This window comes from Pithys albifrons, chromosome 2 (assembly GCF_047495875.1).
Source record: "Pithys albifrons albifrons isolate INPA30051 chromosome 2, PitAlb_v1, whole genome shotgun sequence".
In the NCBI taxonomy this organism is placed as follows: Eukaryota; Metazoa; Chordata; class Aves; order Passeriformes; family Thamnophilidae; genus Pithys; species Pithys albifrons.
Window position 1 is genome coordinate 81,539,895 of NC_092459.1, and position 23,309 is coordinate 81,563,203.

Sequence of the window (23,309 nt, forward strand, 5' to 3'; positions counted from 1 at the left end):
GCTGACTTTTACAGTCAAATCTCACAGACACTCTTTTTTTTCCAGCATACCAATAAGTGCTCCACTTTTCAACCCCCTCCCCAGTCCAGGATGCACCATCCTGGTTTTGCTGGAGTTTTACCCTCAGGTACCAGGCACACTGGGATAAACTGTCACTTACAAGCATCTTTCTCACACAGTCCCTTTAAAAGGTAATGATTTTGAATAGCCTTCAAAAATCGCATTTCTCATTACCCTTTCAGGCAGGGTCATCCTGACTATGGAGCAGGACGAGGTAACCACGGCATCCACTTGCCCTGTGCAATCAAACTCAGCTCACACAAAGAGCAGTTTTGAGGAAACAGGAAGCTTGAGTGCTAACCAGTTTATCTGTAACACAGCAAATCGCTTCTGGGCCGAGAGAGCAAGCACAAAGAAAGGAGGAGGTAGGAGGACTTGCAAAGACAATCCCTGGGAATGCAGACTCATGGGAATGCAGTGAAGAACTACCACAGTTCAAATGCTAATCCCTGCCTCAATTCCATCCTTGAAGCTATGCAGTCTGAAAGCACATGGTAAAATCCACTTTCTTCAAGTAGTACAAGTGAGAAGCCTGTGTTACAAGTTTGGCAGAATAGCTGATGTGTGAGTTTAGCCTGAAGTAAAGGAAGATTTTAAGTCTATGATGAACACATACCCTCTTGGTACCTGTTTGGTTTCTCCTGAGTTTTGATGTACCCTCCTGGATGGCACACAAAAATCAGCTTTCAAGCAACAAATAACTGGTAGCCCTTGTCTTGCTGAATGGGCAGAATTGCTGCTCCCACATACCCTATGCAAACAGCAGACAGTTCTACAGCAAGGCACATAATACTCTTTTCTTCTTTAAGAAAAACACATTTCCCAAAACTCCAGCTTATGCAACATCAACCACTTATCCCCACCACAAACACTGTAACAGTTACAATTTAACTCATAAGTACAGTTGCCATAATTTATTACATGATTCAGTTTGTTGGCTTTTTTTTTTCATGCAGTGTGTCTGGGCAACCATCCCACATCTCTTCAAAAAGCAACAGCCAGAGGGCTGCCCAAAAGCACTGAGAGCAACATGCTTTGCATGTCCCATTACAAACAACTCGTATTGGCCAAACTAGTCACACAGACTTACCAGGGTGTAGTCTAACAAAATTATGCACTGAGTTTTTATAGAAAACAGTCCAACATAGTCCCCATGCCTCTTAAATTATTTTTAAAAATTCAAAATTCTTATTTGAAAGTATCCAGCAATAACTTGGTGTGAAGCCCAATATCAAACAAACCACTAAATTTATGAGTAAAGTCATGTGGCCATAACATATTGTAGGTAAGTTTTCTGCATAAATGAAAACATAAATAGCAGAAACAAGCTGGTGTTACCACAAAGCTTCGTTTGATGTTTTGATATCCTTGCATGTGTTTAAATCCATACCTTTGGCATGATTTTTGTTGTTTTCTGTAAACAGACTACCATCTACCTTTCCAGACCATTGGAAAAAAAAATGCAATTCCAGGCAGTCCACACTGCACGAAAATTTAAAACAAGTATTGTAATGGACACAACAGTTGAGTTCGGAATATTGAGCTCAAAAGGAAAATCATCATTCTCTATTGTTGCTTCGAAACTGCCCACCCACCATTTGAAGCCCAGCTATTCATCTCACAATCCGCCTCTTCCTGTGTTACCCTCCTCCCTGTACTTCTTTTCTTCCCTTTCCATTTTTGCCTCATACCTCGTTCATCTATTTGTGGAGAAGAGGGGAAATTGCATCTATTATAGCCAAGAGAACTGTATGATTTCTCACATCTAATTCTTCTTAAATGTCAGTTTAGGACCCTGAATGCAATGCTTTACTGGTTACAATTGTAGCCCCCTGTCCTGAACTGCTCATTACGACAGCTCCTTGTTCATCTAAGCTCCTTCACCTGCAGGTTTGTAATCATCTTTACTCCAAAGGCCAGAAAAGAACATCCCTTACAAAGCTCCTTATTAACGGCTCTGGAAATACAAACCTGCATCCTTCCCACAGCAGCAGTTCTGCCCCAAAACCCAACAAAACTTGTTTCCAAACATAGGAAGGGAAGTTCTAGCCAGGTGGGGGTTGGTCTCTCCTCCCAGGCACTCAGCAATAGGGGGCACGGGCTCAAGCTTTGCCAGGGGAAATTTAAGATGGAGATCAGAAAAAAATTCTTTCCAGAGAGAGTAATCAGGCATTGGAATGGGCTGCCCAGAGAGGTGGTGGATTCCCCATCCCTGGAGGTTTTTAAACTGAGACTGGACGTGGCACTGAGTGCCATGATCTGGTAAAGGGACTGGAGTTGGACCAAGGGTTGGACTTGATGATCTCGGAGGTCTTTTCCAACCCAATCGATTCTATGATTCTATTCTATGATTCTACAGGAGCTACCAAGCCATTATTCCAGGTTTGTGCCTTTTTTGGGGCAGCCGCTGAGGGGAGCGGTAGCTCTGCCCCCCTCCAGTGCACCGCGTCTTTCTTCCATTCTTTTTCTGCAACTGCCACATGTTTAAATGGACAGAGCCCACTCCGAGCTACTGCTTAGGAACTTTCTACAGAAAGCGCCCGGGAAGAAAAGACAGAAGGTCGTCTTGGACTATAAGAAGAGAAATAAACCTCCCTATGCACACACCTCTTCACCTGCCTTCTGACCCTGTGAAATACTCAAGACATGCAGTATTTTCTCACGGGGAAAAAAAAAAAAACAAAACAAAATTTTAAAAAAATCCACAAAACCAAACCAAAAACCACGCAGGAGCACATGAAAACACTGCGCTCCGCTGGTGCGCTCCGGCGCGGTCGGGGCTCATCGCGGGCGCTGCGCTCCAGCTCCGCCGCCGTCACACACGGAGCTGCGGCTGTCGGGCGGGCAGGGCCGGCACACCACGAGCACCCGGGGGGAGCCGACCCAGCCCCGGCCACGACCGAACGCCGCTTTTCCGCCGGGAGAGGCGGCCGGGCCGGGGGGACACGGCGGGGACCGGCGCGGGTGCTCGGAGGGCACTGGCACCCTCCACCCAGCTCCGCCCGCGCCCCGCCGGCCCCGGGCCCGCTCCCCCGGCCCCCCCGGCCGCCATGTGCCGGCGGGGGCGGAGCCGGCGGCCCCTCCCTCCCCGCGCCCGGTACCGGCCGCGGCCCCGGCGGCCCCAAAGTGCTGATTCAGCCCCGCCACCCGCGCCCGGCGCCCGGCGGCGGTACCTGAGGCCGTGTACCAGCTGCCGGCGTGGCTGGCCTCCCGGCAGAGCACCCGGTTGGACATCTTGGAGCCCGAGCCGCCTATGGTGTTCGGGGGGGGCGCTGGGGGACGGGCCCGCCCGCGGCGGCGGCGGCGGCGGCGGCGCTGCTCCCCCTCCTCCCCCGGCACGGCCCGGGCCCCGTGGGCGGAGGCGGCGCTGCCGGGGCGGCGCGGGCCGGGGGCGCGGGGCCGGGCGCGGCCGCGGGGGGGGTCCCGGCGGGGGGACGCGGGGACAGAGCCCGAGGCCGCCGCCGCCAACTCCGCGCCGGCGGGTGGGGGGGCGCGGAGAGAAGGAGGCCGCGGCCGCAGCTGGGTTTGGCCCCGCTCGGCTCCCGTGGACTAAGGGCCGCGCGGGCGCCGCGCCCCCATTGGGCACCAAAGCAAAAGCCTCGCCCCGATTGGCCGCCCGCCCTCCGCCGGCCCCGCCCACCGCTCTGACGAGCCGGGCGCCGCCCCGCGGGGGAGCGGGGCAGGGGGCGTGGCCAGGCGGCAGGGCCCGTCGCAGATTGGTCGGCGCGTTGCCGTGGCGACGGGAGCCGGGCGCGCTGATTGGACGGGCCGTGTCTCCGTGCTGGCGGGGCAGATTCCGGGCGCGGGTCAGGCGAGGGGAGCGCGGCGGGGGGAGCGGGACGGCTTATCCGGGGATCCCGGGATCCCGCAATGCCAGCCCTTCCCTGGGCCCCGCATGGGCCGCTGAGGGCTCCAGGGACGGGGCAGCGTTCCCCGAAGGCACCCCTGTTCCTAAAGGGAACAAGGCGTTTGCTGGGCTGAGGCCCCTGTGTCTGAACCAGGCTGAACCAGGATCCTTCCCTGCGCCTCCCTGGCCGTGCCCTGGCGTCGTGGCAGGGAGCGAGGGCCGCGGGAGCACAGCCGTGTGGAACTCTGTTCTGCTTAGCCTTATACTTCCCCACCCCTTTTTGTTTAATTGGCTTGGTGAATGGACCGGTGCCATGGAGACATCCCAGCATGGCTCAGAATAGCTAACAGGGCAGAACTGGAAAGGGGAGTGTGGCCCGTGCAAAGTGGGGGAGGGAAAAAAGCAATTGCAGGCGGTGATGTGTGAGATGGGCCCAGGAGAGAGGCGAGCCACGACAGGAGGGGTGAGGCGCTGCAGCCATCGCGGTGTGGAGGCAGAGTGGTACTTTGTAGGGTAGAACGGGTGTGGGCCAGGTCAGGAAACACGTCTCCCTTTGTCATGTAATTCTTCAAAAAGTCCCCCAGGCAGTTATAAAGGCATGCAAAATACAGAGGGTTTGGGTTTCAGGTTATTGGGTTTTTTGTTTTGTTTACTTGGTTTTGATTTTTTTTTTCAAGTAAAACAAAGGAAACGAAGGACAAAGGCATTGTTTGCAGTATGTCTTGAAGATAAGAAAGGCTCCTGCTGCAGAGATAATGGCTGGTTTCCTTTTTATCAGTGAGGGTCCTCCTCTGCACCAGTGACAGTGCCCTTCCAAGGCAGCTGAGGGCCAGTAAGGACTGGAGTCCAATTAATAATATTTGTAATAGATTGTCCTACGAAAATGGGAATATACTAGCAAATGTCTACTGGTTTATGTAGCCCTCACTGCTCTATCCTCACAGTATACCATTGTTAGTTTACAAATGTATATGTGTGTATGTATGTATGGCCAGACTTCACGAACGCAGATTTGGGCAGGGCTCTCCCCACGTGGGTGTGCCCTTCCAGCCTGCGCAGTGGATTTTTTAGGTGAGGCACAGCGTGCACAGAACTGGTCCCACCCTTTAAGTCCTGAGGTCCATCTGCCACGGCCGAGTGAGCTTGGACAGTGACAGTGAAGTCCTCGGGACTGTCACAGCACCCGGTACTAACCGGGGCTGACCCTGCTGAGCATCCGAGATGTGACGGGATGGGATGGCAGGGAGGCATTGAACTGCCAGGGGATGGTCCCACTGAGACTTGAACTCAGGTCCTTGGGATTCAGAGTCCAGAGTGCTCTCCTTTACACTACAGGACTGCCCTTCTTTAGTTTACAAATAGCGTCTTGAAAAAAGGTTAATGTGGATTATAACTGGTGCCCAGACTGGAAGAAATATCCTACCTGACAGCTTTAACATAAAACTAGATTGGCAGCTGTGATACCCACTTAGACCTCTCAAATCTTTTACATGAACTTCAGTGCTGAGAATAGTTCCTGACTGATCCTTCAATAAACTAATCCTTCAATAACGTTAAGTAAATGCAGCAGAGAATAAATTTTACTCCATGGAGAACAAAAATGTTGTGATTATATGCTTAACAAATGGGTCATGCCAGGACATAGTCAAGCTTTTGATGCACCACTGTCCCACAGTCCACCAAAAATAGTTCTGCTAGGAGGAATGCATTAAGGGAGCTGGATGGTAAAATGATTTTTAATTATCTGGTATTCCTTTCATTTAGAGGAAGGTCTTCAATTTTGTCTAAGAATTTCTTTTCCAATTAAAATATAAGAACGTCAGAGTGGTAATCTAGATGGTTTAGTAAGTAAAAAGCACTTTATGAGTATTTTCTTCTGAGTTTACTGCCTTTCTTTGTGTAGTTTTTTTCCTCTTCAGCTTGCCATTTAAAATTTCTTAAATTTATTTCTTTTCTTGTTGCTGTATAACTGGCTGGATTTCTTTTCTCCTTGTGCTTCATTTTTAAGCTTCCTTCTCCTTTGCTTTCCTCATTAACTTTTCCTTGTGTGTAGTTTTCTCTCTCCTAGATTGGTTGTAGATTAGGATGAGGTTTTTACTGGATGTAACTTGAACACAGCATCCATGTAGATGCAGAGGAACACTACAGCTCAGTGTTAGCAGGTCACAGAAAGCACAGGTTTTTTATTCTTATTTTTTTGAGATATGTGGCACAAACACCATGCCAGGCCTGGTAAACCCCTGTCCTCTGTTATCAACTAGCACTCTCAGTCCAGAGCCCAGGAAGCTGGAGGACATTCTCCTCAGTTTCTGCATGTTCCTGAGAAAGCTTGTCATCCATAGTACTACAGGAGGAATTTCTGCTCTTGCCACTGGCAAGGGTGACAGTAGCATTTTAATTTGTACCAAACCACAGGTGGACATCCTTCCATTGAGCAGTGCTGGTGAACAGAGCTGCATCCAGCTGGCAGCTAGTCACTAGTGGTGTTCCCCAGGGGTCTGTGTTGGGTCCAGTCCTGTTTAACATCTTTATTGATGATTTAGATGAGGGGATTGAGTCCATCATCAGCAAATTTGCTGATGACACCAAGTTGGGAGGGAGTGTCGACCTGCTGGAAGGCAGGAGGGCTCTGCAGAGGGATCTGGATAGACTTGAGAGATGGGCTGATTCCAATGGGATGAAGTTCAATAAGGCCAAGTGCCGGTCCTGCACTTTGGCCACAACAACCCCCTGCAGTGCTACAGGCTGGGCATAGAGTGACTGGAGAGCAGCCAGGCAGAAAGGGACCTTGGGGTACTAATTGACAGCAAGCTCAACATGAGCCAACAGTGTGCCCAGGTGGCCAAGAAGGCCAATGGGATCCTGGCCTGTATCAAAAATAGCGTGGCCAGCAGGACCAGGGAAGTGATCCTTCCCCTGTACTCTGTGTTGGTGAGGCCACACCTTGAGTATTGTGTTCAGTTCTGGGCCCCTCAGTTCAGGAAAGATATTGAGGTGCTGGAGCGAGTCCAGAGAAGAGCAACAAGACTGGTGAAGGGACTGGAGCACAAGCCCTATGGGGAGAGGCTGAGGGAGCTGGGGTTGTTTAGTCTGGAGAGGAGGAGGCTTAGAGGTGACCTCATCACTGTCTATAACTACCTGAAGGGCAGTTCTAGCCAGGTGGGGGTTGGTCTCTTCTCTCAGGCAACCAACAGTAGGACAAGGGGGCATGGGCTCAAGCTCTGCCAGGGGAAATTTAAGTTGGATATCAGGAAGAAGTTCTTTACAGAGAGAGTGGCCAGGCATTGGGATGGCCTGCCCAGGGAGGTGGTGGATTCTCTGACCCTGGAGGTTTTAAAACTGAGACTGGACGTGGCGCTGAGTGCCATGATCTGGTAATCACAGTGGGGTTGGATTAAGGGTTAAACTTGATGATCTCAGAGGTGTCTTCCAATCCAACTGATTCTATGATTCTATGATTTCATATTTTCAGCTGGCCCAGCTTTCAAGGTCTTCTGCTCTCTTGGTTTTTGCTCTCATTGTCCTCCTGCATGTGGTTTATTTCGTTTCCTATCATGCTTTTTGCAGTGATGGTTTCCTGTCCCTTCCCTTCTCAGAAAGCTGTTCGCTCTTAGTTTAGGTTTTTCTCTTTACAAACTGTCGTTTTGCATCTGAGAAACCTGCTGTTCCAAGCAGTCCTTCCTTCTACTCTTAAAAACAGACCCCTGTCAAATTTCATTGTCCTTCCAAGGGAAATACCTCCATTTCCTGTGTAATGTAATAGCACCTGAAATAATATCTGTGGGTAATTATTCATCTTGTAAATACTTCTCAACCACCCAGCAGCCTTTTAGCAATTTAGGCTCCTCTCGGAAAACAGGTCTATTATGCACAACTGGAAAGCAAACTAAGAGCTAAAAGCACTTTGGGAATAGGAATACAACACATGCCTAGGCAGTGTTGCACTAGCACAAAGTCAACTGTGCCATAATTATTCATGGCACATTTACATTTGAAGTCCTCATGTAAAGCTGTATTAGAAAGGAGAACATGAGCAGAAACGGTGCTGATAAGTCTTTTCATCATGGTAAAATGCCTTTTTCTGTAACAGCTGGCATTCTGTTCTTCTGTGATCTAGGCAATGTAGTCACTCTTAAAATGAATCCTGACTATGAAATTGATTAGGGAACACAAGCTAAGGCCTGGCTAAGAATAATTTGTTATATAATTAGTACAATGGTAAGAATATATCAAAACCTGTACTCTGTCAAGCCTGGTAGGCATAGGGATTCTTCTCATGTTTCCTTTCCAACCTGGTTTCAACTACTGGTATCTTTCAGAATTTTTCAGATTTTTCATATGTTTGAAAGCAGCTGTTTTATTTCTAGGAAGTCTTTGCGGGAGTGAGACATTTTTTTGATCCAACTGCATTTACAATAGTGACAGCACTTCAGAAATAAAACGGATAGCTCAAAGATATGTACTGATTTTGGAGAAAGTCCTTGATAAATTGAAGATGAAAAAAATATATTTGGCAAATCAAACTGTATTTTTAGGTGGTAACAGGCTTCGGAATATGAGGATGTAGAATCCTTTGATCAGAATTGCTTCTAGTGGGAAATCCTTTCTTCTGTCACTGTTCCCTTCAAGGTAAAAAATAATGTTCTCAGTAGAAGCAGTTAAAAAGGCAGCCTTCAAAATACTGCATATGACTCAGATATAATTCTGTCACAGTTACTGAATAGTAACTTCTGGATATTGGAGATCTAAAATAGTCATATTGCATGGTGTGCTGTAGTGTAAGCCAGATATTCCATTTTATTTTCTACTCAATTTTACTGCCATATTTTGGAGCATATACTGACTCAGTTACCAAGGGTAGTGTGGGGAAAACTAAAAAAATAGTTGTTCAAAAAACAAGAAATAATGACTTTCAGCTGCTTAGCAGTGACCTACCATACATCTGAAGTTACCATTTTCAAATATTTCTTCAAGCTTTGACTCTACATGTATTTGTACATCAAAATTAAATACATTTGTCTTGAAGCATTCAGAACTGTTGTTTCCTGTGGAAAAATAGTAATTTCTTTCTGGATTAAATTGGGATAGCAAGTATCTGTCAAGTCTTTTCACAGAATTTTTGTTGTTTTGTAGTGGGGAATGTTTAAAACAAGTAAATTGTTTGACAATTAGGACTTTATCATTACTTTTCTAACTGAACTGGATTATTCAGGTATGATCTGATTATTTAGATAGTAACTTGCTATTTCTTTCTGTTATGGAGTATTCTCTATGCAGTAGATCTCAACTGATGAAGCCAGTTTAACAAGTAAGGGAAAAGGGTTGCACTTTTCTTGTTGACTTGCCGTACCTTTGCAGGAATCATTAGGATTTAATACTTAGAACGGGTGAGTTCACTGCTGCTAGCAACACTTCAACTTATTTTCTCAGAGAAGCATACCCAGAAAAGCTGCTGTAGTAAATCTTTAATATCATCTTGTGAACATGCCTTTTTCTTGAATTAAATCTCTAGCCTAGATGGGGAAACAAGAGCAGATGACACCATGTGCCAATGACACCCGCAGCTGCTTTAGTAGATGGCATGCTGCTGGCAGGGAGAGCGTGCCTTAGGACTGGCACAACTGATGCTTTGAGAGTCTAGGTTGATGCAAGAGTTGTAGTGCAGCTGCTTGACAGGTGTTACTGTAAAGTAAAAAATCTGTATTCTGAATTCAGGTATGACAATATAAGAAAATTGCTCTGTCAAGGGAGGATTAACAGTGGAATTGCTTCTTTTTGTGTGGTCTTGCACAAATTCTCAACATAGAAACAGGGGAGCAGCACAGATTTCCCCTGCCTTAAACAATTTTTACAGTTTTGCAAAGTTGTTACTTATGAAACCCTGGAATGCAATAAAAATAGCAGTACCAAATCTTTATGGTGTCTCCTTGTCTTCACTTAAATGTTATTACTCATTCCAGAAAATCAAAACACTGTTGTTAAAATCCTTTCAGTATCTTTCTAAAGTGTCAAGGTTTGATTGAGACTGTGTTCACCACAATGCAATAGAATTAGTAATCTCATTCCACAATTTTGGTACAATTTCCAAAATAAAGCTTTTTAGGATTGCAGGTTTCTTTCAATTTTTATTTCTTCCCCAGTTATACTGCTCTTAGACTGCACTAATTCATTATTTCCCTCTTACCATACTAAGATATATGTAAAATAGTGAAAACGTTCCTCTTAGGAGTAATGGCAAGACCTCAGTCCCTGCAAGTCTGTAGACAATTGAAAAGTTAAATTTTTTTCCTCTGAAGATTCAATCTTCTGGCATTCTTACACCCATGTATCTGCAGTATGATAGAAGAAAAGCTATGTTAAGAAAAATCTTCAGACTACCATAGGAAAGTCAACTACATGTCGGAGAACTAAGGAAAATAATCCTTATTATACTGCAAATACAATGTGTATCTTTAAATTACAGGAACAAGTCAAATGAGAGACCTGTCTCTCTCTTGGGAATTTATGCATAATTACCAAAAAACATGCAGGCGTTCATTGCACATGAAAAAATCTCAACCCTTGCAGCAGAGAATTTAATTTAAAGGTTTTAACTGCTTGCTATGTTAAAGATATTAGCTAAGAAACACTGAATGGAAATGGCAATGATAAGATGGCAATAATACAATTTTTTTCAATAAAAATTTAGGATTAATTTAGCTATTCTCAGAGGCCAAGTTTGCCATTCCTGTGACTGTTGAAGCCTTGTCAAAAAAATTATGGATATTCTCCCAGTCTGTGAAAAATGGGGCTATGCGTAATCTGGATTCCAGTATTCGGTGCTAATGAACAACACTGACTATGGTCATTGTTAGAAATATCAGAAAACAAAAATGGGAATTCTGAGAGCTGTGTACCAATTGCCAATAACCTAGTGAGTCAGTTCTCCAGTCACAATATTATTATTTTCAGAGCTTTTATACTGTTATTTTACATCACAGTGTTTTCTGTCTTTATTCTATCTTTTTCTTCTGATCCTGTCTTCTGTTCCAGCTTCTTATATTGTACCCTGAGGTTTGTGGCCTTTACTGAGATTACAGGAAAAATAAACAAGGGGTCAGAAAAAGATATTAAATAAACATTTGGGAAAACCAAACCAAAAGAAGAGACATCTTAGTAAAACCAAGGGGGGAGGGGGAATCAGATTACTTGGTATTTTACTGCTTAGATTGGCATTATCTTGGACATCAGAAAAAGATGTCCAGACTCTTCCCCTAGAGGGTGGTTGGTCACTGAACAGGATCCCCAGGAAAGTGGTCACAACACTAAGCCTGTGAGTGTACAAGGAGTATCTGGATGATGCTCTTAGTCACACAATTTAGGTAGTCCTGTGAACAACAGGGAGTTGCACTTGATGATCCTTATGGGTCTATTCCAATTTTATGATTCCATTTTTGACAGAGAAAGATCACTCCAGCTGGGGGTAGCAGTACAGACAACTGAATTACAGTACCTTTATAAGTTACTTCAAACTTTATGCTTTGTTTCAGATAAATCCAGTACAGGAGATCAATGCCAAGTGCTGAACAACACACCTCATTAATGTAAATGTGTGAAACACTGGCCACTGTCTGTAGGTGATCTCTTCACCTGCTGGACCAAATTGTTTTCAGTTGGTTAAAACTTGGTTGTAATAATGCCACGGTCATGGGTTCAATCCCCTATGTGGGCCATTGACTTAAGAGTTGGACTAGATGATTCTTGTGGGTCCCTTCCAACTCAGAATAGTCTGTGATTCTGTGATTCTGTTTTAACTAAACCCATTTCCTGGTGTTGTGAAGCAAGTTCTGTCCTCTCTACTTAGTCAATACTTCCTCACAATAAATTCTAATAGTTCTTTCTTTCTTTGCCTTCTGTTTAGGCATGTTGCATGTGGAGGGAATTAAGTTATATACATTATCACCCATGTGATTCCATAATAAATTGCTGCCCTTTGTTTCATTCATTCAGGTGATGTAGCCCCATGGAATTATCCAGACTTTCATCCAGTAGTGCAGTTCCAGTACTTTATTTTGAAAGTCCCTTAATAGCTACTTTAAAACAAGAAAACGAATTAAATGTAAAGTGTTCTTTATTAAATAACTCAAAGCAAATTGTGCAGTTAAGAAAGACAACAACATGGCCAAAGGTTTTTTACAGCAGAAAACAAATTGAGGCAAATGAGCATTTCAGTCTAGCAGCCAAACTCTCCTCGTTTTTACGGAGCTAATTTCGGTCTTCAAATTGTGACTTGTTTTTTAAAAGATATGCTGCTAGAAATTCAATGGGATTTGGTGGTCTGTAATGAAAGAAAAGCAAATTAGAAGCAATTAGCTTTTGTTATATGAAATCAGGTAGCTGAAGAACTGTCCCTTAAAAGCAACATAACTCCTCCTGAACACTTGTAAGCAATGATTTAGGGATGACCAACTACCTAGAGTGACTCCAAATTTCCAGCTGATGTCTGATGAGCAAGTTTCTAAACAGGAGTCTTAGTGACTGTTGGTTCAATGTTACTAAATTGCTACAGTTACATAGGTACAACTAGAGTACAGTCTGTAAGCATAAATACTGTGTGGACATGACTGGATGTGACATGCATTTGTCTATTTCTTTAACTCATGCTATATAAAGTAAAAATGAATCTGTCAGTGCTTTTTAGCTTCATTTTCTTTCAGAGGTTACTGTCTAGGTTTGTGCATTACAGTTGTTTTCGTTTCTAGCAACTGAAATGAACACAATAAAACTTCAAGTTTGAGAAGGGCTGTAACTTAAAAGTAGTCAATAATAAACACTTTTGATCACTGGCTTTAGTCTGTAATCTTTTCAAAAAAGCTCCGCCAGACACAGTGCATGAATCCTGCCAATCTGGATTTTGTCCACAGAATGAATGACAAAATTATTCCACACTGGGTCAGACCAAAGGTCTGGCACTGAGCAAATACACCTGTAGAGCATAAAAAAATGGAAGAAATGCACAAAGATATTTTTATGGACCATCCTTTTGGCTCCCAAGCATGTGCCAATTTCTGAGCTAGCACCCTTAATAGTCCTGGGTGGATTCATCTCCAGTTTTGACCTCTTGAACACAAATAAAACCTTAATGACCTGAACCCTAAGGCAAAAAAAAATATAGGCTAATTATGTGACCTATGAAGGTTCATCTCCTTTAGTTCATTATAAGTTTGCTACCTGCTTGGCTTATTTTGATTGCTGTATCAGAAGAGATAATAAACAGTCCCTCTCAATTCATCATCTCTATGCTGTCATGATTTAATAGATTCCTGATATAATCCCCAGAGAAGTCTGTCTTTTCTAGGTATCATCTATTCAGTCACTCTGTACAGACAGCATTCCATACTTCTGATCACCTTGTCGCTCTTTTTGTATTTTCACATTCTACCAGAATACAGGAGAATTGGAATTACACATAATACAAAAACGACAAGAACATTATAAATTTAAATAGTGACATTATGCTTGGTTTTTACCCCTTCAATTTCCAAGTCTTACCATTTTTATTAGAGAAATACATTGAAATACACACGTAGCAGTTTAAAGATATTTTTTCATAAGGGTAATTGTCAACTCAGAAACTAACATTTTGTCACTAGTGTTTATTACTGCCCTCCTTGGTCTACAACTTTTTATTTATTTGGATTCAATCTTTTGCTTTTTGTCATAGTTTCAGTTTTTCATAGCAGTCTTGAGAGTTTTACGACTTTCCTATGCAATTATTTACAAGTCATCAACTTTAAAAAAGAAACCGAAACACAAAGCCCCCTAACCTATGCTGTAAAATTCAGTTTCATTAACAAAATTCTGTCAGTCTGTTCTTCAAATTGTTATAAATTATCCTTTCTATGATTCTAGTGTTGAGCTTATTTCACCATAAAAATTCACTGTTCTATCCTCTGTCTTGCATCTTCCAATCAGTTCTCCACCCATATACAGACATATTCCTTTAATTCCACAGCAACTAACTCCCTTTAAAAGCTTTTAGTGAATGGCTGTGTGAGAAACATTTTGGAAATGTAAACAGACTGTATCATCTGCATTCCTCTTTACATGTGCTTGCTGACTCCTTCAATAAACTCTTAGGACACTCATGACACCTGACAAAAAATTGTGTTGACACCTCCCAAATATGTAATAGATCCATATGGCTCACTACCCTGGATAATTTCTACCAGATTCCAAGCATAGTCATCAGATGTCCTGGGCTGTTCCCTGAATACTTCTATATTCCTTAGAAAAAGAACTTGGCATTCATTAGTTACTTTCCACTTCAATTTTAATCAGAAGATTATACAGCAGAGCTGATAATTCAGCTTTCTCACTCCTGAAGGGTTATTATGCTCCAATGAACAGCCAATTTGATCTGCCAGTTTGATACTGTTAGGTTTTATACCTATACATTCCCCAACCTCTTCTATCAGTGTTCCAGTTTCACTTATGTGATGAATCCCCCATAAAAAAAGCTTCTTCCATAGTGAAAATTTAAATTAAAAAAAAAAAGAGAGAGTCAAGAAAAAGGCTGCCAGTAACACAAGTATCCAGAGTGTAACTGTACCTCAGGCTGTGTTTTACATTGAGTGTGCAGCAGAACTCCCACAGCTTTCAGCTGACAATCTGCACACTGCTCAAGTTGTACACACTGCACAGACCTTCCTAGGTGCCTAGTTTTGCCTATTAGCTGTCTGGACCCTGCAGTTCAAATTCACAACTCCTTCTGAAGTTAAGACACTGCTGATGGTTGTTCTGACTGTAGGCACTATGGTGTCTATGGTCATCTATACCAGCTTTTGACTGTGTTACTCTGGCAAAATTGCGTGATGGTTCCAAGCAGTACTACTTGCTACTAGCGACAATACAGCAAAAGGATTGAAATTAGTCTGCCCAAGAGGAACAGCTCTTGGCTGTTATCGAAGGATATCAGTCTACATTGACTGCTAAGAGATTTGGGGCACCTCCACAGCATAATTACTCAGAGGATAAACTATCAGTTTGCTTCTGATTGTGTTGACAGGGCAAGGTCAGCCTCACTTTGTAGAAAGCATTTTAATCTCTGACAAAGACACGTGTCGGGCCTGATCTGTCTTGCTTTCTTTCAAATGGCAAGCAGATCTCTGTAATTCCACACTACAGAAATCTTCAGAACCAGAACAACTTCTTGCCTTGCTTTTGTAAGGTGAATTACATGATGAAATTAATAAAAAAACCCTCATTTTTCCCTCCACAACTTTTATGGTAGCACACCTCACTGGGAGATTGCTAATGAAGTAACTCTTACCATGCCATGTGCACCTCATAAGCACGATAAGCACCTAAGTGAGGAACACACCCTGCACAGTCAATCACAGCAATACACAGATTCACAAACCTGTGTAATGATGTTCTTACAACTAGCTGAACCACGTGTGGTGTGCAAGGCCTGAAAGGTGATGCACCACCCGAGTTTGAGACCTACGTTTGCCTAAGAACAAAAGACACTGAAACATCTTACCTCTCTTTTGCAAGAACAGCAAGTCCCTGTAGCAAGATAGGTACAACTGTCTGATCCAAGTAGGCACGTGTGGGTAATGACTGAAGATCCACCTTCTGCTTTGATGTCTTCTCTGCATTTAGTTTTTCATTTTCTACTATTCTCTGGAGTACAAAATAAAACGTGAATCAACATTAGTAATAGCAATTTGAAAGTACAAAGTACCCATCTCCCTGCAAGTCACTGGCAATAACTTCTTTACATCTTGTAAGAAAATTTAAGTGTATATTTTTCCTTGCACAAAAACCTAATCCAGAGGAGCTTTGTGTAAAATTCTTATATCTTGGAGAAACAATGTTAGGAAGTTCACAGTCTTCTAAAACAGAAGACATCCAATCTGTATCATTTTTATTTCTGCTTTTGCAGTTACAGATTTGAATTCTACACCAGTAAGACAGAAATGACTGCTAACAAGAGTAGTCTCAATTACATGGCTCCTGTTTGCATAAGCCTCTAACACAAGATCCTAAAAGTACAAGAGATTCAAGTGAAATCTGACAAAGGGGATTCTGCTAAAGTCAGGTACTTTGAGACTGTGCTCTATTCAAGTACAGATGGACACTTCAAAGCAAATACATGCAAAATGCTTCCATGTGCTTTTCGGTCAAAAATCATCTTACACTCTTAACTGTAGTTAAAAAATTATACCCTACCATTGCCAGTAAGCCAAATGTATTCAACGCAACGTACATGAATCTACCGATACAGGACCAATGTAACCAACATGTTATGGCTCTGCGGTGGAAGCTGAGGCATTACAGACAAGCAGTTATCAGGGAGATGAGTCATGAAAGATGCTCAAGAATAGTTTCTGCAAAAGCTTAGCATGGAATAGGAGCTTATAATGGAGGGAGACTGAAGGCTTTTCTTTAACAAGGAATAATAAATAAATGCTATAGAGTCAAGAGGTGATTGTCTCGCTCTACTCTGCGCTGGTGCAGCCTCACCTCAAATACTGTGTGCAGTTTTGGGCACCACAATATGAGAAAGATTTAAAGCTATTAAAGAGTATCCAAAGGAGGGCACCAAAGATGGTGAAGGGCCTTGAGGGGAAGACACATGAAGAGCAGCTGAGGTCACTTGGTCTGTTCAACCTGAAGGAGACTGAGGGGAAATGTCATTGCAGTCTGCAGCCCACTCACAAGGCAAAGCAGAATGGCAGACACCTCATCTCTGGTGAATGACACAGAACTGTTACAAGGGAGGTTTAGACTGGATCTTAGCAACAAGCTTTTCACCCAGAGGGTAGCTGATCAGTGGACCAGGCTCCCCAGCCTCAAGCCTGACAGAGTTCAAGAAGTGTTTAGACAATGCACTCAGGCACATGGTGTGAGTCTTGGGGCTGTCCTGTGCAGGATCAGGAGGTGGACTTCAGTGATTCTTTTGGGTCTCTTCCAACTCATAATATCCTGTGATTCTCTAACTCACACTGCTACCAACAGTGAGAGAATGGATTGTATCTACTCCTTTTCAGTGTAAGTAATTCAAGATAGTTTGAATAATTCTGATGCAATATTTCTATTGACAAGAGTATGAAAAGAACCTTTCCCTTTGATACTTCTATAGAAACTCCATCAGCTCATTCTATTCCCCTCCCTAAAATAAAAGTCCAGATGGCTTTTTTGTGGCATAATAGATTACATGTATATATTATAGATAGCAATAGAATAGGTAACAATCATAGGATCCTTAAAAAGCATCCTCTCATTAAAAGGTGCTCTATCAACTTCAGAACCATTTAGTATAATGGAAGCAATACAACAAAAATATATTTATACCCATGTATGCAAGAGACAAAAGTTTGCCAAATTTCTATCTAACTTTCATGGGAACATTACATTTGCTGAAGTTAAGATCAAGACTCAACACTTTTCCCCTTCATCAGGAATGTGACTTCCACCATACTACACAGCAACAACATCTTTGTTACCTCCACATTTTCAGTGAGACCGTATTCAGAATGTGGATTTTCTGGAACCTGTAAAATAACAACATGGTCAGCAAAACAGAAATGCTCCTTTTATTTATGTAGCATTGTACACATAAAAAAAATTCTTGCAATACCTGTGGCTGTCCCTCCATAATCTGTTCTCCCTCCATAATTTGAAAAGTGGAATTCGCTGGGACGTGCAGGACAATCTTGGAAGGCAATACAAACACCGGTCAGCAGGCTGAGATGAAGCCCAGTGTCGGTTAAGCGCTAGTGCCTCACTTGGTCACTAATGGTTGTTAAGGCAGTTACTCGAGAGCAGAGGGAGCTGCTCTGTGCTCCCCCCGCGCCAAACTTGAATGCACTTTTCCCGCACGCAGAACCGAGCAGTGCCCTAAGGTTCGGGTCCGGTCCGCTGAAGAGAGCGGTACCGGGGTTAGCAAATACGGCATTCCTCCCCGCCGGAAGACGGAGCCACCTCTCACCCTCCGTCCGTCCGTGCCCCCCATCCGCCACATCGCTCACGCCACAGCGCCCCGAGCCCCGCCGTGGGCAGGGCCGGGCCGGGCCGGGCCAGACACACGTGCGGCCGCCGCCCCCGGCCGTGCCCCAGGCACTCCGCGGGGGAAGGGCGGCCCCGCGGCACGGCTCTCACCGGCGGTCAGTCGGCGGGATCAGCGAGGTGTCGGGACAGCAGGAGCCGCTCCGCAGCAACCCCGGACGTGTCGCGAGTTGTTTTGACGTCAGGGCAGCGGTCGCGCCACCGCCCCGCGGCGCTACTGCGCCTGCGCGGGGCGGGCATTCATTCCCGGTGCCGTCGGGAATGAGCCCGCGGGGAGTCTGTCTCTCCCATAAACCATGGAGAAACGCTGACGCTGGGAGGGTTTGTGTCCCAGGAACGTGCTCGTAACCAGTGCGGGCTGATGTGTGAGGAGCTCACTGTGGTGGTCACGAAAAATGACTTGGCTGAAGCCAATGGGATCCTGTCCTGGATCAAAAATAGCGTGGCCAGCAGGACCAGGGCAGTGATCCTTCCCCTGTACTCTGCGTTGGTGAGGCCACACCTTGAGTATTGTGTTCAGTTCTGGGCCCCTCAGTTCAGGAAAGATAATTGAGAGGCTGGAGCGGGTCCAGAGAAGAGCAACAAGGCTGGTGAAGGGACTGGAGCACAAGTCCTATGGGGAGAGGCTGAGGGAGCTGGGGTTGTTTAGCCTGGAGAAGAGGAGGCTCAGAGGTGACCTCATCACTGTCTAGAACTACCTGAAGGGAAGTTCCAGCCGGGTGGGGGTTGGTCTCTTCTCCCAGGCACTCAGCAATAGGACAAGGGGACACTGGCTCAAGCTCTGCCAGGGGAAATTGAAGTTGGATATCAGGAAGAAGTTCTTTACAGAGAGAGTAATCAGGCATTGGAATGGGCTGCCCAGAGAGGTGGTGGATTCCCCATCCCTGGAGGTTTTTAAACTGAGATTGGACATGGCACTGAGTGCCGTGATCTAGTAAAGGGACTGGAGTTGGACTAAGGGTTGGACTTGATCTCGGAGTTCTTTTCCAACCCAATCAATTCTATGATTCTATAAAGCTAATTTGGAGCTGAAAGTGGGGATTTGCTAGTGGAATAACCTTCCCGAGCTGTGCAGAGTGCAGTTTACACAAGGGTCACTGCTGGCCTTGAATTTTCGTTTACAAAAACACAGCCACTCAGCTTTCTCCAGGTGTCTTCCTGTCCTGACCAGGAGCTGTCGGGAAGCAGAAGGATCTGTTGCTTCTGTAAATGTTGCACAGTTACAAATTGTACCAGTGTTTGAACATCTGTGCCTGATTTCTTTGTTTTCATTAGGAGTTAAATTCGAGGAAGAACTACCTTATGTTGAGGGTGACAGAGCTCTGGAACCCACTACCCAAGAAGGTCGTGAATTCCCTGTCTCTGGAGACATTCCAAACCCACCTAGGCGCATTCCCGTGTCACCTGCTGTAGGCGACCCTGCCTTGGCAGCAAGTTGGACTAGATGACCTCCAGAGCTCCCTTCCAACCCTAATTCTGTGATACTGTGAATTCTTTGTCTGGTGACATGGTTTGTCCTAGAGTTTTAAAAATCATAGAATCGATTGGGTTGGAAAAGACCTCTGAGATCATCAAGTCCAACCCTTGGTCCAACTCCAGTCCATTTACCAGATCATGGCACTCAGGGCGACGTCCAATCTCTCAGTTTGAAAATCAGCAGGGATGGTGAATCCACTCCCTCTCTGGGCAGGCCATTCCAATGCCTGTTTACTCTCTCTGAAAAGAATTTTTTTCTGATCTCCAACTTCAAATTCCCCTGGCAGAGCTTGAGCCAATGCCCCCTTGTCCTATTGCTGAGTGCCTGGGAGAAGAAACCAACCCCCACCTGGCTATAACTTCCCTTCAGGTAGGCCTTAAGCATCTTTTTATTTTTGACTTGAAAAAGCAGTTACATTCCTGTAGGGCTTTTTTTTTTTTTTAGGGGAGGAAGGGCAGGGATGGTTTGAGAAAATAAACCTTTGTTATTGTTGTTATTTTATAAACATAAGTTTATTTTTTCTGTCTTCTTGCTGCAATGCTGATGATGCATATGAATGACTTACCTGATGCTGTTAAAAGATCAACGACATGGAGAAAGAGAAGATGCTTTCAATCGATTCTGCTCTGACGTTATCATCTAACAATGATCAAATATGTTTATATCAGTACACACTTGAAACAATGTTTACAGAACTGACCATGTTAGGAGTAAGTTAAACAGGTTTAAAAACTAGCATCGTCAGTCACAGATTTGATACTCAACTCACATATTTGGAATTATAGCAGAACTGCATGCTGTCTTTGTGTCAATTTTAGTACCCAGTGCTGGCAAACTTGGCTGATGTTGAGGAGGCGAGGTGAAAACACAGAAGGCAAAACAACAAGATTTTTTTCCTAAAACTTAAACAAAACAGGAATACAAATAAATTCTTAATGTTTTGGGGCTCTTTCCTAATTTTTCATCAGGTTCTAGCAATGACATTTTAGAGAATTGCAGTTAGAACACATGAACAATGCTTGTACCCCCAACTCCATTTCCATATTTATATATTCTCTATTATATTCAACTTTTGCAATTATATCATGCTGGGAGTAAGAAGAGGTTTCCTACATCAACCTTTTATGTAATGGTAAGTTGTGGTGTCAGGATAGTTGACCTTTCCAGTTCCTATGATGCTTGTCTGCTCTAATTCTAAAACCTTTAGCTGAGATACCAGGTTGAGGACTCCTTATATACAGGAGGTACAGTCTTCAGAGCGAAGTCAAATCAGGTGGATGAACTCATTTAACAGTTGCCCACTCCAGAAAATGAGGTTTCGCTTCTTCGTCCACCCATTGTCCGTGTCCATCAGAACTCTGGCTGAGCCAGGATGTCTCACTAAGCCAGCAGAAAGCCATCCACTGCTCTGATGTGGTTTAAGGTTTGGGGGTTTTTTTGTGGTGGTGTTTTGTTTTTTTTCAAACTAGCCTTAATTTTATGCCACATTATTAATTGGAGTAGCTTACAGACATGTCCAGGGACTGCTAGAGTCAGCTTAATATAGAAGGGTTGGGAAATTCAACTTGCAGATCACTCAAATATTTAATAGCCACAACAGTGAATTGATTCTGTAGGTTTTCACTAAAAACATTTTTACTTTCTTGCAATTCCTGACTGGTGTCTGCCTCTGAAGGTGTTTTCCATTTAATATGTTGTTATTCCCCTAACAGGTGCACTCCTTTATTGCCATGATAGAGTAACATGACTTACAAAGGTGTTCTAAATTTTTTTAAAAGTAAAAATAACTGAATAGGTTGATCAGTCAGGATTGATTGAGATACATTATCTTCTATTGTCATTCAATCTGTCCTTGTTAATAAATTTATTTCTTCACTAACTTTTTCATTTTGCTCAGGACTGGGATGATACTTTAGATAGTAATGAGATAGTAAAGACAGTAGTTCAATGATCTGTTTTCACAGGGCTTATTTCACTTCACACTTTTTACTGCTACTTAGTATTAACACTGAAGCTACTAGAATTTATTTGATATTCCAAAATTTGTCAAGCCTTTATATTGGGAAATGAGATTTTTTTTGCTTTGTTTTGCTTCAAAGGACAGTTAAAAGTATACTGGGAAAAACTATACTAAACTTTCTTCAGTCATGAGTGGACTGGAAAATACTTGGTTAATATTTTCATAAAAGGAGTACATTCATCTTACCAAGTACAGGAAAAAAATACCTCCATTTTCAGGTAACACAGAGACAGGTTTGCTGTCTCTGTCTAGTAATGGTTCTAGGTCATGAATATTTATTTTATGTTTATGTGTTATTTTATATTTTGATAAAATTTTGTATTTCATACAGTAAGAAAACAAATAGCTCTGTTATGAAAACATTCAGTCATTTAGGAAAATCAGTGCACATTAGCAAGGGGAACTAGAAGTAACTATATTCGGCATAAGCAAACAAGAAAAAAGACACAGTAGTTTTATAACCATTTTGGAAAAAGAAATAATCGTAATAAATAAAACATGGCAGACTAGGGATGTCAGTTTGGCATGTCCTTTTAATTAACATACCACACCAACCTCAATTTCTTGCTGTAAACTGGGGAAACTTGCTTGTGCACTGAATTAATTAATGCTTATACACTGAATTATCTGTCTGCAGTTTTGGGACTGTCTACTGTGTGCAGTTCAGAGATGTGTAGAGAAATGATCTGCCATAATTAACAGCAGTAGCTCAGTATTTTATTTGTAGAACAGAGTCTGTGACAAAGCAAAACAACAGCAAAAAACGATGAACCAACAGGCAAAGCAACCAAGAGGGGGAGAAGATCGAGGCACAGATGGTCTTTGCCACAGTGTTGAATACAGCAATAGGCACAGAACGTGGGAATGCTGGTGTGTGGATGCCTCTCCTTGTTTGCTAGACCAAAGGGTCCAAAGCATTTCAAAGGTTTGAAATACTGAAAGAGTAGGGAGCTGGAGGATCTGTCTCATTAGGGAGACACAAATAATAAATATTGCAGCTGGGCAAATAATTGACAAGGGCTTGGACCACTGGATGTTCACTTTTTGTCACGAGGGTGGTGATGATACAGGTCAGATTTTTATGTTTTTTCCTTCCCAGAGCGATGTATCTATAGTATATACTGCATTGCATTAGCTCCCTGTGTGTGAGCACACAGCCTGTCGTTTCCATTAGGGATAGGGATGCGGAGCAGATCCCGGAGTGCAGGCACCGTCGGTGACCGGCTGCCACACGTCCCTCCGTGCCAGGGAATTCCCGGCCCTCCCCAGGCGCCTCTAGAACCATAGAATCGATTGGGTTGGAAAAGACCTCTGAGATCATCAAGTCCAACCCTTGGTCCAACTCCAGTCCCTTTACTAGATCATGGCACTCAGTGCCATGTCCAATCTCAGTTTAAAAACCTCCAGGGATGGGGAGTCCACCACCTCTCTGAGCAGCCCATTCCAATGCCTGATTACTCTCTCTGGAAAGAATTTTTTCTTGATATCCAACTTCAATTTCCCCTGGCAGAGTTTAAGCCCGTGCCCCCTTGTCCTATTGCTGAGTGCCTGGGAGAAGAGACCAACCCCCACCTGGCTAGAACTTCCCTTCGGGAAGCAATGACTAGCAGTCATTCCAGGCGGGAGGGACGCCAGGGATGCGCGCTGCATTGTGCCCGCGGGGCGGCTCGCAACCCCAGTCAGAATAACTAATCCTATTAAATTATTCATCCTCCGTCCACTCGGTGTGTTTCCATGTGCCCACAGCTATAGGCCTGGGCCGGCGGTGGAGCAGGATCGCTCCTTTCCAGGCACAGCGCTGGGAAGCGCCGCCCCGTGCGCGGCGGGGGCCGCCGCATCCCATCCCTTTC

The 23,309-nt window shown here is 44.0% G+C and overlaps 2 protein-coding genes across 2 annotated transcripts in view; both read right to left on the reverse strand.

Moving 5' to 3' along the window:
- MEMO1 (mediator of cell motility 1) overlaps positions 1-3,608 on the reverse strand; it is a 32,887-nt gene extending 29,279 nt beyond the window's left edge. The window contains exon 1 of the mRNA XM_071575262.1: positions 3,234-3,608. Within this exon, the coding sequence (XP_071431363.1) occupies positions 3,234-3,294 (61 nt within the window). The 5' untranslated portion in view covers positions 3,295-3,608. The remainder of the gene's footprint in view (positions 1-3,233) is intronic.
- Positions 3,609-11,938: 8,330 nt separating this feature from the next.
- On the reverse strand, positions 11,939-18,163 carry DPY30 (dpy-30 histone methyltransferase complex regulatory subunit). The gene is made up of 5 exons (XM_071575274.1): positions 18,056-18,163; positions 17,535-17,609; positions 17,401-17,448; positions 15,432-15,574; positions 11,939-12,224 (listed from the first exon to the last, which is right to left on the reverse strand). The coding sequence occupies exons 2-5, from the start codon at positions 17,568-17,570 to the stop codon at positions 12,152-12,154; spliced, it is 300 nt and encodes a 99-aa protein (XP_071431375.1). The 5' UTR covers positions 17,571-17,609; positions 18,056-18,163; the 3' UTR covers positions 11,939-12,151.
- Between the last annotated feature and the right edge of the window lie 5,146 nt (positions 18,164-23,309).